This window comes from Anarhichas minor, unplaced genomic scaffold, assembly GCF_050575085.1.
Source record: "Anarhichas minor isolate MPS153535 unplaced genomic scaffold, ASM5057508v1 ptg000014l, whole genome shotgun sequence".
Classification (NCBI taxonomy): Eukaryota; Metazoa; Chordata; class Actinopteri; order Perciformes; family Anarhichadidae; genus Anarhichas; species Anarhichas minor.
In genome coordinates this window covers 15,200,511-15,217,798 of record NW_027466460.1, presented here as the reverse complement: position 1 = coordinate 15,217,798, position 17,288 = coordinate 15,200,511, and the positions used below count along the sequence as shown (strand labels likewise).

The 17,288-nt window shown below is 41.2% G+C and overlaps 2 protein-coding genes across 2 annotated transcripts; one reads left to right on the top strand and one right to left on the bottom strand.

Annotated features, from left to right (window-relative positions):
• The first annotated feature begins 227 nt into the window (after positions 1-227).
• Positions 228-7,920, top strand: ltv1 (LTV1 ribosome biogenesis factor). Its single transcript, XM_076091807.1, has 11 exons — positions 228-410; positions 1,363-1,494; positions 1,685-1,879; positions 2,244-2,331; positions 3,067-3,199; positions 3,328-3,547; positions 3,992-4,119; positions 4,269-4,408; positions 6,002-6,054; positions 6,241-6,441; positions 7,078-7,920. Exons 1-11 carry the CDS (start codon positions 408-410, stop codon positions 7,186-7,188), a joined length of 1,404 nt encoding a protein of 467 aa, XP_075947922.1. The 5' UTR covers positions 228-407; the 3' UTR covers positions 7,189-7,920.
• A 1,260-nt stretch (positions 7,921-9,180) lies between these two features.
• ifngr1 (interferon gamma receptor 1) lies at positions 9,181-15,729 on the bottom strand. Its single transcript, XM_076092021.1, has 7 exons — positions 15,672-15,729; positions 11,818-11,935; positions 11,059-11,240; positions 10,784-10,932; positions 10,407-10,581; positions 9,653-9,798; positions 9,181-9,561 (listed from the first exon to the last, which is right to left on the bottom strand). The coding sequence occupies exons 1-7, from the start codon at positions 15,727-15,729 to the stop codon at positions 9,181-9,183; spliced, it is 1,209 nt and encodes a 402-aa protein (XP_075948136.1).
• Positions 15,730-17,288: the final 1,559 nt, after the last annotated feature.

The window sequence follows — 17,288 nt, the reverse complement described above, 5'->3', positions numbered from 1 at the left end:
TTCCACCAACAGTACATGAAGAGAGAAAGATTGTGGACTATACCAACAATGCATAATGAGGGAGTACCTGGTGTATAATGACATGAATTACATTAATAATACAAACACAAGTTTCCATTTAAGATAACTAATGAATTACAATACAAATGTAAACTAATCCCGCGAGCTCTCCATATTAAATCATATTAATATCCTTTTAACCCCCCCCCCACGGTGTTTGCCAAAATGGTTCTTTCCAGCAATGGTGGCCGCAGCATGGTGAAGGATAACCCAGCGTGGATGAACAACAACAACGAAAGTTTCTGGATTTAAACGGTTATTTGTTTTTAACTGCCACGTGTCGTTAGAGGTTTGACCGTCTTTAAACCGGATTAGTCGAAGGACAGCGGCAGAGATTCCGTTACAACATGGTAAACTGACGTTTTTAAGCTAATAAGCTAACCTTTATAGCTAACAGCGAAGAACGTCACTGATATGCATTAAAAATAAGATCGTAAACTAAATGTTCGTTTGTATTGTTCGTTTGCTCTTGTTTTTGTATAGTTTGATATGTGTATTGTTCAGTACTATTTATATATAAACAAACAAGCAGGTTAACAGTAACTATCTTGCTGGGGTTGCAAAAATATATGTAACGTAGTTATGTAAGAGCAGGTGTATATTGGTCGATAGTGTTTTAAACCTCCTTAGAAATGTCAATAACTGCCTCCTTATGTGGTCAAATGGATGCTTTGGACACCAATGGACTGTAAGGCGTCGTGTAAACATACTTCATTCAAACTCAAAAACAAGCGACGATGAATGCAGGCAGTCGTCTCGAAGTAGTCATATAATACACTTCATGTAATCTCGCCAAAAACGAGATTAAACTCACCGAGCTGTTCTGTTATAGCCAAACACACCGTAAACTTCCCCAATCCCACACATACAAACTGCCTGTAGTGAGCCACCAGACCAAAACTAAAAATCTAAACAAACCAATACACCACTTAATTACGTCAAGTAGCTGATTGGCTCCTGACATGCTCGTACACATGCTGTCCAATGAAATTGAAGGATGCTGCTGTGGCTCTTAACATGCGAGGTTAACGAGGTTGTGTGTCAAAATGACTCTCAGCGCAGGTCGGGTACAGTCGGTGTCAGAATATGAAACGGCAGAATCCTCACTGACGGATTTCTCCCAACAGCTCCCCACTGCATCTCTCTTTGCTCAAGGGCACCTCATTTGGGGTAATAAGGGAGAGGGGAGTTAACGCTGTTGTCCTCCTCGCCACCCAGATTTACCCCTGGAGGAGGGGGTCGAACCAAATACTTCACCGTTCTATCATCACCGCCATTCACTGCTGTGTTTGTTTCCTCCAGCCTCACCGAAAGAAGAAGTCGTTCATCGAAAAGAAGAAGGCCGTGACCTTTCACCTCGTCCATAGGAGTCAGAGGGACCCGCTGGCTGCAGATGAGAAAGCCCCACAGCACGTCCTCCTGCCCGCCATCAAGGTACACATTAACGGTGTTGTTGTTGTTTCTTTAATACATGTCATGCTACTTTTAACTTGGGACCCTTTAAAGAACAGACTGTACAATATACAACAGAGACGTGCCGCCCCTGTGAGTTAAGAGCAGTTCAGTGTTGTACTTTTTTCATGTTCTGAACTATTCAGCATTTCCGTCTTTCGATGTTTCTCAGGGGGACACGGAGAAGAGGCGCGAGGAGCAAAGGGACTTTGGCGTTTTCTTCGACGACGACTACAACTACCTGCAGCACCTGAAGGAGGCGGTGCCCACGACCGAGCTGGTGGCAGCCGCACCGGCACCCGGCGACAGGCGGCCGGTTCATCTCCAGGATGAGGAGAACTCGGAGGAGGGTGACAACGCCGTTCCTGTAAGTTGACTCAGAGTTACCCCTGGAAAAGTTCTGGCATTTAGAAATGGCTTTCCCAGAGCTGCAAAGGTTTTGAGGTACTTTTACTTTGAAATCAAATTTTAGAAAAGTTCTGGCATTTCATATTATGACGTCAGGGTCCATTTTTGTTTCGAGTTCTGGTCCTCTTTGTTAGAAAGCAGTTTTCTACTAGCGAAGGAGACCTCAAAATACTGCAATTTAAAGCTTTCTTCCAGAGGATTTTCTAAATGCAGCTGATCAGACAGTTAATCCCAGATGTCATCAAGCAAAAAAATAAGTTAACGCACGAAAGATGAGAGGAAATCTACTCTGAAATGTTTCCTGTTTTTGTCTGATGGTACAGGCCACTACCATCAACCTGCCGTCCTCAGTGTTCGCCTCAGAGTTCGAAGAGGAGGTGGGACTTCTGAACAAAGCGGCTCCTATCTCAGGTAAACATCAGCTTAAAATGGCATTAAAGGGAAACGTCTGTGTTTTAAAGATTTTTTTAAACGCTGTAACCGTCTGCTGTGAGCTGCGAGAGCAAGTGAGCAGCGTCAATGTCACGCTACGTTCATTAAAAGGCTCAGATTGTTATCTTAAGTGTCTGACAACTTTATGTTTATCCTCTAAATATTCAGCCACGACATTGAAGATCTTTTAGATAACACGAAGCTTCTCCTTGAGCGAGAGTCTTTCCATAATGTTGTCAGAAACATCTAACAATCTGAGCACGTCGGTGGCAGAAACGAGAACCTTTAGTGCACGTAAATGGCGGTGCAAGCTTGCCCCCAAAAACATTACACTGCATCCTGTGAGCGTCTGCTGTCTGTAGTGCTCTCGCTCAAAACTGGACTGATTTCAAAACTGGTTGTTGTTGTTGTTGTTGTTAGTCCCAAAAACACTGGAAAATATCAACATCGCCCTTTAAGTACTTTATGAGCTTTATCGACCTCTGCTGGTGTTCAGAGGGAACTGTGAGAGATGTAAATGTAATCTTTCAGATCAAGCACCTTAACAATGAAACTCATCATTATAAATAGATTAAACTGGACGTGTTTCCAGTTTCCTCGGGGCGTTTATACTTTCACCTCTTGCTGCTGCTTGTTGTCCCCAACATGTGAAGTGGCCTAAAGCAGCTTTAAAGGTTCCGGGTGTCAGCATCTTGTTTGTGTGTTTCGCTTCAGGACCACGTCTGGACTTGGACCCCGACATTGTGGCTGCTCTCGACGAAGACTTCGACTTCGACGACCCCGACAACCTCCTGGACGACGACTTCATCGTCAAAGCAAACACAGCAAGTGGAGCAGTGGACACAAAGTAAGAAACGCAATATTAAAACATCTTTCTTCAGATTTTCTTGATTTTAAACTTGATTTTTTTTTTTAAACTGATTAACGTTGTTTTCTGTCTTCGATGATTTCCTGTGTGTGTGTAACCTGTGGCAGAGGCGACGATGATGATGATGATGATGATGAGTGGGAGGACACAGACGAGGAAGGAGACTTCGACTCTGAAGGTGGGTTTTCGGGCGACGGGGAAGGACGCGCTCCAGAGTTTCTGTTCATGGACGAGGAGACGAAGAGTCGCTTCACGGAGTACTCGATGACGTCGTCTGTGATGAGGAGGAACGAGCAGCTCACGCTGCTGGACGACCGCTTCGAAAAGGTGAACTTTCACTTTGAACTCTACCGTTTGATTAGTTACCGACACAGTGGTGGAATGTAACCAAGTACATTTATTAAAGTGCTGTTTTCAAGTTCAAATTCAAGGTACTTGTTCTTTAGTCTTTATAATTTTTACTCCACTACATTTAGCAGACAAATATATTTACTAGTTGTAGAAACTGTTTGTGATGAACTGAAGGATGAAATGTTCCTTTATGTGTTGATGAAATCCTCCTACTTCAGATTAATAAACTCTTTAAAAAGACTATTGGATCAGCTGGAAGATGCTTCATAACAACAAAGGATATAAAGGAGTTAAAATACAACATGCACATTAATGCAGCTGCATTGTTAATCCAGAAACATCAGATATATTAGTAAAACACTGAGAGGTACTTTTACTTTTCGTACTCGAGTTGTTCCGTTAACATTTCCGTTGTTTCAGTTCTACGAACAGTTTGATGACGATGAGATCGGCGCTCTGGACAACGCCGAGCTGGAGGGCTTCATCCAGCCGGACAGCGCTCGCCTGGAAGAAGTGATCAAAGACTACTTCATCCAGAAACAGAAAGAGTGAGCGCTGTTTATATTTATTATCGTCTTTAATTGTGTTGAAGTTTAATTCAAATCATCTGGTGGGCGATTGATGCATCGGATTGTTTTATTTAAAATGTTGCTTTAAATCAGCCAGCTGACCAACGCGCGTCTTGTTTGCGGTTCAGATACTTGAGGCCCGATGACCTCGGTCCAAAAGAACTTCCTGTCCTGAAGGAGGAGGAGGATGATGATGATGAGGAGGAGGAGATGGAAAGGATTGTTATCAAGGGTCCAGAAGAGAAGTGGGACTGTGAAACCATCATCAGTGAGTTTAAGTTCCACTCTTCACTCATCCAGCAGTTTCTTCATCATGAAGCGAAACATCCTCTTTAAGTATCAACAAACGCAGTGAAGTTAGTTTTGTATTCGTTTGAAGGCAAAGTTGATGCAGCTAGACGCAGAGCTGCCGGTGTTTGTGCTAAGCTAAGCTAAGCTAAACACGCCCTCGAGCTACTGTACAAAGATGAAATTAAAATCTAGGGCCGTCCTCGACCAAAGAAAATCTCGTACGGTTTTGTCCACTAATCGATTCGTTTCTTTTTTTGAGCTTCTCCTCAAAGAGTCACACAGAAGCTCTTTTTTTCCTAAGTTTCTTGTAAATAAGCGTAAAAAAAACGACTAATCATGTAAAGAAATCTTAGTCGACTCATCAACTAACAGGACCATCCTACTAAAATCAAACGTCAATATTCCTCTAACTCTGGGAGACAGAAAAGAAGCATATGTCCTAAAATAGAGGTCACTAATAGGAGGGCCGTGGTCCCGGACCTAGAACCGATAAATTCTGTTCTAGCTTTTACGGAACAGTAACACCCACAGAACCAGTGCATGCGTCCTAAACCGTCTCACGTGACGCAACTCAGCCAATCAAATCTGTGCATTCTGATGAGCATTGGGACTCGAGTCAGTGAGTCACAGACACACACACACACACACACACACACACGGCAAAAACAGATCTTTTAAACAGGGATGGACGGACTCATTCGTTCTTTCTTTCCACGGGCAGAATTGAAAACCAGTTTGTCTCATGTGCACCGAGACCGTGGCGATTATAGAAAGCTGCATTATGAAGCGCCTCTACGGGACAAAGCATACATCCTTTGAGCAAACATACCCACTCGGATCACGTGTTAGATATTATGTCGTAAATAAACTGGACCCTGTTCCTAAAATGTCGGAGTATTCCAGTTAAACTGCTGATGTGTTGTAGAAGCAGATCTCTTTTTAACGGACGTTTCTTCACAGTTCAGTGGAGGTCCTGACACAGCAGAGGATAAAGAAAAGTTTATGATCTTCAACATGTGGGTGTGTTTTTTGATAAAGCTTTAGGATCCCACACCGTAGTTCAACTTCTCTCTTTTCGAACACTAGACCAGGTGTGTATTCATCTGCTGGCTGAGACCTTTTAGGTGTTTTCATTGGGAGCCAAAGGTTGAAGTCGTATCTGCTCCACGTCGGCGCAGTAAAGTTCATTTGGTCAAAGGTTGACTCCTGCAGCAGTGACGCGTCCATCTTAAAATGTCACAAGTGCTGTCGTATAAATTCCAGCCCGTAAATGCTCTCGAGTGGAGTGAAATATAATGTTTGTGTTGATCTTCTCGGGTTTTTATACATTTTAAAATATTTCTATATTTCTTTTTCGTGAGGGGAAAAGAACTAGTCAAAAAATAATTCCATAAGTAAAGAAAAAAACAACTTTCAGGTGTTGAAATGACATAATATACATAATATAGGTAGTTTATGTGCTGTATTTAATGGTGAGATGCGTGAGACACTGACTGTTAATAGTTTATCTGTATTCTGCAGATATTGTATCCGTTTGTTATTTTGACTGCATGATGTTTGTTTTCTGCAGGTACATATTCCAACATGTATAACAGACCCAAAGTCATTCAAGATCCACCAAAGGTATGAAAACACTCTTTTGTCATCTTTGTACCTGTTATTAGACATAAAGAGGCGAAACTCGGTCCCACCATGACACCTTATTTTGAAATAAATTATGTAGAGTTGTCAACAGCGAGAGATAAATTTTGCACGTAGACTAAAAATAAGACTTGAAGCAACAATTCTTTGTCTTCCTTCTGTCCTCAGACGAAGCCGATCCGCGTGTCCCGTAAGACGGGCATCCCTCTGGACGTCCTTCCTGCCAAAGGCCTCACCGCCAAGCAGGCGGAGCGCATGACGATGATCAACGACTCGGACCTGCCGCGCGTCTCCACGCAGCCCCGCGACAAGGAGGAGAGCACGGAGGAGAGGAAGGCGAGGAAACAAGCCATCAAGGAAGAACGCAAGGTGAGGAAGAGAGAAACAAAAAAAAAGGATATACAGAGGATATTACCAAAATGTTACTCCTCCTATAATCCTTCTCACCGCTCACCGCTGATCTGTCTCTGTGTGTCTCAAAGCCTGATATCTCCTCTTCCTCTGTGTCCAAAAACTATTACAAACCAGACGGCATCCTCCGGTTCTGAAAAGTGAAGTCGATGCTTCATGTGTTAAAGCTGCGTTCTCTCTAGTGTCCACCAGGGGGCGACTCCTCTGGTTGTATAGAAGTCTATGAGAAATGACTCTACTTCTCTCTTGATTTATTACCTCAGTAAACATTGTAAACATGAGTTTATGGTCTCAATCTCTAGTTTCAAGTCTTCTTCAATACAGCATGATGTTCATTTAGTAGAGTATGGTCCATTTAGAGTCAAATAGACCATAAAGCCAGCAGTAAAAACAAATCACCAAATTACACCAGAGGCCGGTCAGTCTGTGTTTACTCTGCTGACAACCTGGATTCAAATGTTTACCAGAAGAAGGGCGTCATCAGTTTTGCAGTTAATCCTTTTTCACGATAAGAAAAGTTACACAATGCCAACCACGGAGGAGAAGTCGTCATGAAAATATGTTTTTAAATTCTAACCTCTGTGTGTTGACCAGGAGCGGAGAGTGGAGAAGAAAGCCAACAAGATGGCGTTCATGGAAGAAAAAGTCCGACAGGAGAAGCAGATGGTGAACCTGAGAACGAACGTTCAAGGCCTGAAGCTTTAGTTACGAACTGCCGACACTCTGCCCGCACAGACCGCTGGTGGCGTCAGCGGTGGACACGCGGCGCTTCACTTGAGCGGAGCTGACAAAACGAGCCACAAACAGGAGGAGGGGCGGTGGGCCGAGACCCTCGAGTTTCCTCAACTCATCAGATGTTTAAATATATACAGACACACTGGTTTTGCTCAGGCATCTGGATCAGTATTGTAAATTTAAAAAAAAAAGGTATCGGAACATCTCTCGTTGAAATCCAGGAATACTAAAGGCTGGCTGATGATACCACTCATGTCTGTACGTTAGCAGTTAGCATCCTTAGCTCCTCTAAAGCTCACTAGTAATGCCATATATCTTGTTTAAAACAGAAGTGTATAAACAATAAACCGCCATGTTAACAGGGGGGGGGGTTTGGTGGCTCTTAAAGAAACAAGGCACAGTCTGACACCGCCTTCATAAAATATAACCTGTTAAGTGAGCTTTATGGATGTTTGTTTCTCTGTCTGTGTGCTAAAATGAGTTGGCTGCTGACAGTTTCATATTTATAAGAGTGGTATCAGTCTTCTCATCCAGCTCTCTTTTTTCCAAAAATGTGAAAATTTAAATAGACTTTTTTTGGTATTTGTGCTAAAACTCCGCCATCATATCAAAGGTTTTCTATCAATACTCAACCCTTGTTAAGACTTCACAAAAGAAAATATCAATATTGTTTGTCTCTTTATTAAAAACATTAAATGCAAACCTTCTGTGAGTATGTTGATCTGATCAAACCACACTCTCTCACCCCCCCACCCCCACAACAAACCTCATGAGAAGTAGAGGCATTTAAATAAATTCAAATAATATTCTGGGTAAAAGTTTGTCTTCGGTGTTTAACCCTCAAACTAATTATTGTTTGAATCTATTTACAGCAACTGTATAAAAAGAGAAGTTCACACAACATTAAAGCCCTGAAGTCATGTAATCAAACAGAACGCTCTCGATGCATACACAATAGAAACACTCACTCGTCACCACCGGAGCCAGTTCTGCAGGTGTCCCAGCAGTGACGTAGTGATGACTGATTAGGTGTGGCACAGTTAGCGAGGCAGAAAGCTATTTATGACACCGAACAATCTGTCATGGGCGGAATGTCCACAATGTACAAGGAGCTCGGTTTAACTCGCAACATTGAAAACAAAACTGTTAAAATTGTCTTTGACCCAAATGCCAGAACAAGATTTTCTTATTTTCAAGTGGTACTAAATAGTTTCCATCAGAACTACTTTCTACAGAAGAAATAGTCCCTGTGAAATCATAAAGAGATTACATTTGTACCCAGCAGCAGAAATCTTAATACTACACGTAAACTGACTGCGTGATTAAATAACCACTTGATGCTGGTGAGAAAATACTTTTTTTTTTGGCGTGTCATTTGGTTGAACCGTCGCGTTTTTACAAAGCCTGGAGCCGCTTCCCTTCATGACTGGCAGCTACACATAACAACCACCGATACTTCTACGACCTGCGGTCGGTTCTTCGTGTCAAACTTGTTTTTCCTGAGATGAAAATCTCACCGGTTGTGTTTTTGAACGTGACAGGAGCCGAGACTGGCTAAAGGTAAGAGATGCTCAGCCGGATGGAAGGTGACTGTAAGGTCACCGCCCTGAGTCTGTATTCTCTCTTTTTTTTTTTGCTGCATTTTTTAATCCTCTGTGTTGCAGCTCTTTGATTTCGTAGAGAAGCGTCAGGCTCCTCCTTAAATTTCCTCCAAAAACAGTTCACAAAGCAAACCAACGATATCCTTAAAAGGTCAGTGCATTTTTAATCAGTGTAGTCAGAAAGAAGAAGGCACGAATGTCTCCGAGATGTCTCTTGAGCAAAGGCAGCACCTCCCTGAGTGTAATTGTTCGGGCTCTAGAGTGCGTAGTCGGTCCCGAACATGTGACCGTAGTCCTGAGTGAGTTAGAACCATCAATAAAACAAACTTTAATCCCAAATCAAGTCCTCTTGTCAGTTGGTTTACCTCTCGGTGTAACACGTGGCCATGTCTCCATTGCCCATGTCCACCTGGCAAATATGTGAACAGTCGTAGCCCGACTGCCCCTCCCCCTCCCCCTCCACCTCCACCTCCTCCTCCAAATCCATCGAAACAATCTCAGTTTTATCCGAGTCGTCCGCAGAGTCTTCGCCTCTCCCGTATCCCTCTGAAAGTCCTCCCTCCGCGTACGGGCTGGCGAGTAATCGACGCCGGGAATCGACGCCGCTGTCCTGGAGGTCAACCTCCTCCTCCTTCTCCCCGGAGCTGACCGAAGGGTCAGTCAGTGTAACGGGGCTGATGTGTGTACGGGACACACGAGCGTACCTCAGGTCCCCCTCCTTGTGGTTTAGCTGCAGTGAGATCTACGCAACGAGAAGACATGGGCAGACAAAGGTTTTAAAAACAACGTCATTGCCAATATACATATATTTTTGTTCCAATTTGACACCTTACCAGCTTTGGCTCCGGCGTTGGCTCCGGCGTTGGCTCTGGCTGCACCATCAGTGTCCAGGCTTTCAGCTTACAGATGACGATTATTATCACACTGATTACGATGGCGAAGACGACCAGCAGTATAATAAGCAGTTGCACGTGGACCTCTGCAATCCACAAAAAACATTTGATTTAGTTCGATCAACTCATTTCTTTTTTTTTTTTATTTAGTGCAGGTGCTGGAGCGCTTTTATTTTGAAGGATAGGTTCACTATATTTCAAGTCAGGAGATCTGTAGTTGGATTTGTTTTTGGTGATTCCTCTGAACATACTTCTAATATAAGAGATGAGGCACAAACTCCACAGTCTAAGTTTATCTGAACTTAATGAGGTTCAATGCATCGAACAGTTGAGCCTCTATTTTAAGTACAAATTCCTTCCTGTCCAGTTTAAACCTGGTATCTCCAGATGTGTTGATGTTGAATGTTTGTGATGAACTGAAGGATGAAATGTTCCTTCATGTGTTGATAAAATCCTCCTACTTCTTCAGATTAATAAACTCTTTAAAAAGACTCTTGGATCAGCTGGAAGATGCTTCATAACAAACCTGACAACAGGTTGTTTGTTCTTTAGATACGAGGTTCTCACAGGACAGAGACGCTACAAACACGTGATGATCTTATAGAATATGATGCATTCAAACAAAAAAAGCGCACAGACACTTTTTTTGTTGATGCAGTACATTTTTGAAGAAGTCTTCCCAGCTCAGACTTACCCGTTGATTTGCTGGCACAGAGGGGGCCCGTCTCTCTGAACTCCACATAGCGGTCTCCGATCCCGTCGAACAACCATCCCTTCAGCGTTTTTACGCACTTCTTCGCGCCCTCGGGGAACGAGATACTAAGTTTGCAGATTTTATCTCGAGCTGTGCAAGCTTCTTGAGAATCGCCCTGAAAGTCACACAACGTAGCTGATTAACATCTCATTTGCATATTATTAGCATAGTGAATAAAGAATTAGAAATATATTGTTTTGGGGTGAAAGAATCTCTTTTAACAAATCCCTCGTTCTAATTAAACAAAAACTGGTTCCATCAGATCCGAGTCTCCCACCCGTCCTTCAAATACAGTAATTAAACGTTATTGCACTCACATAATTTGAAGAGACAGTGAATTTAAACTTGGCAGAATCCGACTTGGCAGCTTGCTTCAGCTCTCTGTAGAATTGGAGCGGATTCATGACACTCACTGTGGCCCCTGATTCGTTCTCAATCAGATCCACGGGAGGGAAATCTAATTTACCTGAGAAGAGAAAGTCAAGTTTTATATCCATTCAGAACTCTTCTTCTCCAACTTCAACCACATTCTCGTGGCTTCTCTCTGATTTGCAGGGAAATAAACACACTTTTTAAACTACACGTTACTTACAGGATATTTCAGCCGTTTTTAAATGGTTGAAGGTGAATGTTCTCGATGGTATCGACTCGGACTGGTTGCCTCCCTCTTTGGCCGTCACGGTGACATAATGGAAGCCGAAGTAGCGCTCCTCAGAAGCCCAGATGAAGTGGCTCAGATCGTACTGATGCTCTGTGGTGTCGCTCACGAGATGCCTTAAATATGAGAATCACAACCCGTCATTTCACTCAATCAGATCGTCACGCAAAGAACAGCATTCGGAAACACGGAACACGCTCGCCCCCCCCCACGTTTACACGATGCCGAAGGAGGTTGATCATTTTACTTAGTGAATGACTTCATCTTTTTCTTATGACTTAAAGGGCCAGTGTGAAGGACTCTGAGGCATCCAGTGGTTCTGGGCTCTGAGGACCGTTTACGTAAATACAAACGTCTCATTCTAAGGTAATGAAAATATGATTTAAATCTGCTTTTGATTCTTGCTGAAAACTTTGGTGGACGTCAGAAGCTTCGTGAAAACTGCGTGAGTGGATTTTAAGAAGAAATTTCTCCTTGAGAATATTTGGTGAATGAGGTCAAATGTTTCCTTCTCGCCACATCCACTAATTGACTTCATGAATCCAGTATTATAATTTGCATCTATGGAATTTCAGCACTAAATAGCTTCATGTATTGCCACTGTTTTTTTTTTAAAGTGCAAAACTTAAATTACATTTAGCTATAAATCAAACTAAGTCAAGAATTATCAAAGAAAGAAGAGTTGAGTCTCACCCAGCAGATCCTCCGACGTGCACCCTGAAGCTGGTTTCAGGTTTCTGTTCGCTGTACTCCCAGCTGACTGAGACGTTCAGATTTTGGCAGCTGAGCTTCACGCTTTTTGGCGACAGGACTGCAGGAAATCAGGAAAGATTAGCTGGTATAAGCTAAAAAGAAATATTTTAAAAAGCTTCTTGGATCAGCTGGAAAATGCATCGTCACAAAGCTGAAAACAGGTTGTTTGTTCTTTTTAGAGATACGAGGCTCTCACAGGACAGAGACGCTACAAACACGTGATGATCTTATAGAATATGATGCTTTGATGAAGATTAAACTAGACAACAGGATATAAAGGAGTTACAAGCAACATACACATGAATGCAGCAGTGATATTAATCCAGAAAGGATCTGAATACTTCTTCCAGCACTTCCTGTTGATGAAGTCCACGCTGTGTATTTGTGCAGATGAAATGTGCTCGAGTCAAACACATTTCATCAGCACGTTTTTGAGAAGGCGAATGTTTTGAAGACACTCTCCCAGCAGCACGGGACTCACCGGAGAGACAGATGCGTCCCGTCTCCCTGTACGAGTACGACACGTCGCCAACGCGATTCCCGTCAAACGATCCTTTCAGCGCGACGCACTTCTCCACGCCCTCCGGAAACGAGACAGAACGTTTGCAGATGTTCTCTTGCGCCGTGCAAGACCCATTCACATCCGCCTGAAAGCCACAGGACATAGACAGTTAATATAAAGCTTCCTTTTTTTCCCATCTTATTTGCATTTTATTGAAATAATGAATAAAGCATTTGAACTCCAGTGCGTTAGGAAACGAGTTGTTCTGCTTTCATTATCTTAACAACATTACACCTCTGCATTTTGTTTTGTGCCGTCCAGAAAGACTTTTCTTGAAACGCTCCCATCCTCCACATGCAGCGCCTCCTGCGGTAAAGTCTTTTAAAACGTCGTCGTTTGCACTTACCTCATCTGTCGAGACGGTAAATTTAAACGTGGCTCCATCCGTCTGCGTCGGCGCTCCGTAGAAGCGGAGGGGATGTGTGAAACTCACTACGACCACCGAGTCCTCCTCCTTCAGATCAACGGGAGGGAAATCAAATTCCCCTGTGAGGAGAAATAGAAGTTCAAGTTTTATCTCTGCAGAGGAAACTCATTTCTGAACGTTGTAACCTTCATGAAGAGTGGAACTATTGTTGTGTGAGACTGCATAAGCTTATCCAGGTGCACCTCATAAACTGGACACCAAATTGTCTTTTTGAACCTTTTACAGCCAACACAGAATACTATCTAATCAGACATATGGATTCATGCGATAGAAGCCGGCCATAACTTCACTGAAGTAAACACCGTTCACACTGAAATGTTATTGGTTGTTCGTGATGTGCATGTTGTGCTTTATATTGTACGCATTGTGATTTATCATAATGATCATTATCATTATAATTATTATTAATTACAGGTGTGGAACAACTTCTTTGTACAAGTTGCAAGCTAATAAATACATCTGAAGAAGTGGGAGGATTTTATCATCACATAAAGGAACATTTCATCCTTCAGTTCATCACAAACATTCAACATCAACACATCTGGAGATACCAGGTTTAAACTGGACAGGAAGGGAATCTCACAAGTAAATAAAGATAAAAATAAATAAAAACATTTACCTCCGAGATGTAGTGGAGGAAAAGTATAATGTTGCATAGATTGGAAATAGCCTTAAAAGTACAAGTACCTTGAATTTGCACTGGAGCACAGTACTTCAGTAAATGTACACACACTGTCAGTAAAGTAGAACCAAAGTGTAATCCAACTGCTTTATTTAAGCCACATGTATTTCTACACGCTGAATAAAAAGGATGCAAAATGCAAAAGAAACATTGGTTGTAAGATATGATATGATAAGATATGTTAGCAGCATTAGCTTTAGTTTCTGTGCTAAGCTAAGCTAACCGCAGACCTTCTCTACTGAATGCACAGACATGAAACTGATGTCAGCTGTGGTCAACTCCCGCTTGAATAGCGAACAAACGCAACGCTTCTGCAGTATTCCAGTAAGTGCTCAGGGTCACTATACGCATCATGATGTGGAGAATACAATTCAATATATTGTGATGTATATTACAACTTTCAAAAGATATCATTTTAGAGAAACCGTCGTAGTATCAAGCCTTTTGTCCTACATAAGGAAGTACAAGTACGACAACAACCACAACAGGTATGTGTAGTAGCTCTCTGGCTGCTCTTCAGCATTCCACCACGAGTCCGCCCTCGTCATCTCTTCAGCTACCGTCTCACCTGTTCTCACGTCACCTGGTAGTCATTACGCATTACAATGTGATTATAAATTGCTCTAATTGTTTGCTTTAAGTAAAAAAAAAATACCACTAAAATGAATTTATAATCACATTATAATGCATAGAAGATTATAACGTATTACAACTATTGGAATTATTTTAAACTCTGATCCTCGCAGCAACAAAAAGTCAGTGAGTGACCAGCAATTATGAAGTTAAAATGCTTTACAATGCTTTATGATTATTGTTATAAAGCATAGTGAATATTTTGAGTGCTCATAACTATATTATACAGTCCTATTATCAGATTATAATACATGTTTATAATGCGTCATAGAAAGTGTTTCCACAAAGCCCATTTACGTAGAAGGTGATCACATGATCAGCCATTTGTCATTATTTTCTAATCTGAAATTGATATTAATCATTTGATCCAATATTATCAATCAAGTAAATGACGCTTTCTTTCACAATGGGCTCCGCAAACACACAGACATGTTTCACAACCTTTGTTTCACTAAAAGTTTGACTTATGAGTCGGCGTCTGCAGCGGTTCTTTATTGTTGTTCCTGGGGAAATGACATGAAAGCACTGGATGGGGAAATGTGACCCGAGGCATCGTTCACCTCTGGAGGAGAACAGAAACTGTTTCCATTCAAAGACTCTCAACATGGAGTCACATCTTCTCCACAGAGAAACCACATTACACCCAGAGAGAGCATCCAGAAACACTCACTTTAAAACCTGAGGTTCTCTTAGGATGATAAATGTAAAAAAGAAGTAACACATCCAATGATGTGAGCACCAGCTCTCTGGATACAGTCTGGCTACTTATTAAGCCGATAATAAAATGATTATAAACAACCTCTGGACCTGAACCACATTTACAACTCTCCATTTATATGCAGTGTCACTGAAATTATGCTAAAAGTCGTAACTAAAGCGTTATTTCCTCAAAAGGAACACAAATATAACAATTATTTTCATTATGGGCTTATCCATCAATCGTTATCGGATGAATCAATTAACAAATGTTGTTCGCAACATCTAGAAAATGTCAAAAGTCTGAAGTAGAAACTAGAATTGTGCTTCTCAATCCAAACAGTCAAGTTGGAGTTTACAGATTTAAATCCTCCTTCCACCACTGTCAAGGAGAACAATGAGTCGAATGAGTGTTTAAATAAAGGATTAAACACAGAGTTTGAGAAAATACTAAACGTGTTAGCGCTAATCACAAGCGTGGATGGTTTTTCTGATTCTGAAAATATTTAACATGTTCTAAAACACATTTTATCTTTTATTTTAATTGAATTTTTTTTTACTAAACCAGTGTTTCAAAAAACTTGAACAATGACCAACGTCCATCACAAATGACCAGGGTCCACGTAATGTTGAGTTATAAACAGTGAAACATCCGGGTATAAGAGTCACTTTTACTTCATATTCTTCATTTCATTCTATTTTTATTTTAAAACAACAGTGTTCTAGTTTAACAGAAGCATGTGAAGACCTCCAACATAGCATGCAGTGTGCTGTCAGTGAGTTCAGCCACTTACCTGCAGAAACTCCGCTGATCAGAAGGAGCAGGACCGTGAACGCAACACCGAGCAGCATCTTTTCAGCCCGTGAAACTCAACTAATAAGAACCCGACGAGTCTTACTTAGAAACACATTAGACACGCAGACTTTTCGCAACAGCATGTGGAGTTTTTGTGTCACGTCAGTTCCTGGTTTCCTTGTTAATGTTCCATAGAAACTCTGCTCACTCGGTAAACAGTCACCCTTCAGCCCGAGCGCGTGGGTGTAGTGAGGACAAAAACCGATTCACCTGCCCACACCTGTGTTAAGAAAAAAACACCTTGATGACGTAACCGGCCGTCATCACAGTACGGTTCTTCTTCTTCTTCAAAATAAAGTTGTTGTTTTTTTAGATATGTCAAAAAGAGATGAATGAATGGAGAGATGGAGAGGTAGATGAATAGACCGGTAAACTAATACATGCAAAAGAAAAAAACAAAACAAATAAACAAATCATTTCATAAATCTAGTACAAAGTGACACTTCATTTGTATTTAGAGGCCAGAGTACATACAAAATCTATATATACGTATATAATATATATATATATATATATATATATATATATATATATATATATATATATATATATATATATATATATATATATATATATATATATATATATATACATACAGTATATGTATACATATACAAAAAAAGAATCCAGGACTCCAGAGAACAGTAATACAATTACAAAAAATAAATAAAAAACCAACCCGGTAAATAATGCATATTATACAAATAAAAGTAGTCTTTATAATTCAACACTAGCACAAATGATAGATAGATTATTGTGAGGGCAAAATCCTTTAGTTTCCGGTTGTTCTGTTTTTTGCACATGCAGGTAAATCAGTGCGTAAGAAAAGAAAGCTGGCGTTTGTCGCCACCTACAGCTCATACATTGACATTACATTTATTTGAATGTGGATTATCGGACAGAGAAAAGATTGCTGCTACAAGGAGTTCCCTCCTCCCTCATCCCGTGACCCAGTGAGCACCAGCCGGGGTTCCAACGTTGATTTCTGGTTGAAAACTGGTTGAAATTCGGTCTGAACGTCTAAGACCTAAAATGCGGTTGTTTTACTTATAAATTATTTGCGTCTGTTTGAAATTCTGACATGTGCCAATCCATCATTAGATGATGAGATATTCCGCAGGATAAGTGAAAACTTTGACATGCTGGTGGCGCTAGAGGGAAAGTTAAGGAATCACCTAAATCGCTGTGATTCATCCTTTGGGCACCATGAATGTCTGGAGCAAACTTCATTGCAACCCATCGAATAGTTGTCAATTTATTTTACTAAAAAACTAAAATGTCAAGCTGCTGGTGGTAACAGAGGAAAAGTCAGGAGTTATGATCAGGACGGATGTTGGTTGAAATATTTAACACAATATTAATATATAATACTTTTATAGCTGTTTTTGACACAGACATGTTTGTCCTCTAGCTACATGAGAGCAACTTTTTTTTTTAAGTGAGGCACAAGAGTTAAAAAAGACGATAATACTGCTGGAGTTATGTTGTTGTTGTTGTTGTTGTTCTGACTTGTCACCACTAGAGGTCACACTTGACTCTGTTACTGTCGCAGACT

Coding starts and splice junctions, on each gene's coding strand:
- ltv1 (XM_076091807.1), top strand. Junction 1,495..1,684: donor TCCTCCTGCCCGCCATCAAG/GTACACATTAAC, acceptor GATGTTTCTCAG/GGGGACACGGAGAAGAGGCG. Junction 3,548..3,991: donor TGGACGACCGCTTCGAAAAG/GTGAACTTTCAC, acceptor CCGTTGTTTCAG/TTCTACGAACAGTTTGATGA.
- ifngr1 (XM_076092021.1), bottom strand. CDS start 15,729: ATGCTGCTCGGTGTTGCGTTCACGGTCCTGCTCCTTCTGATCAGCGGA. Junction 11,241..11,817: donor CACGTCGGAGGATCTGCTGG/GTGAGACTCAAC, acceptor CTCATATTTAAG/GCATCTCGTGAGCGACACCA. Junction 10,582..10,783: donor TCACTGTCTCTTCAAATTAT/GTGAGTGCAATA, acceptor TGTGACTTTCAG/GGCGATTCTCAAGAAGCTTG.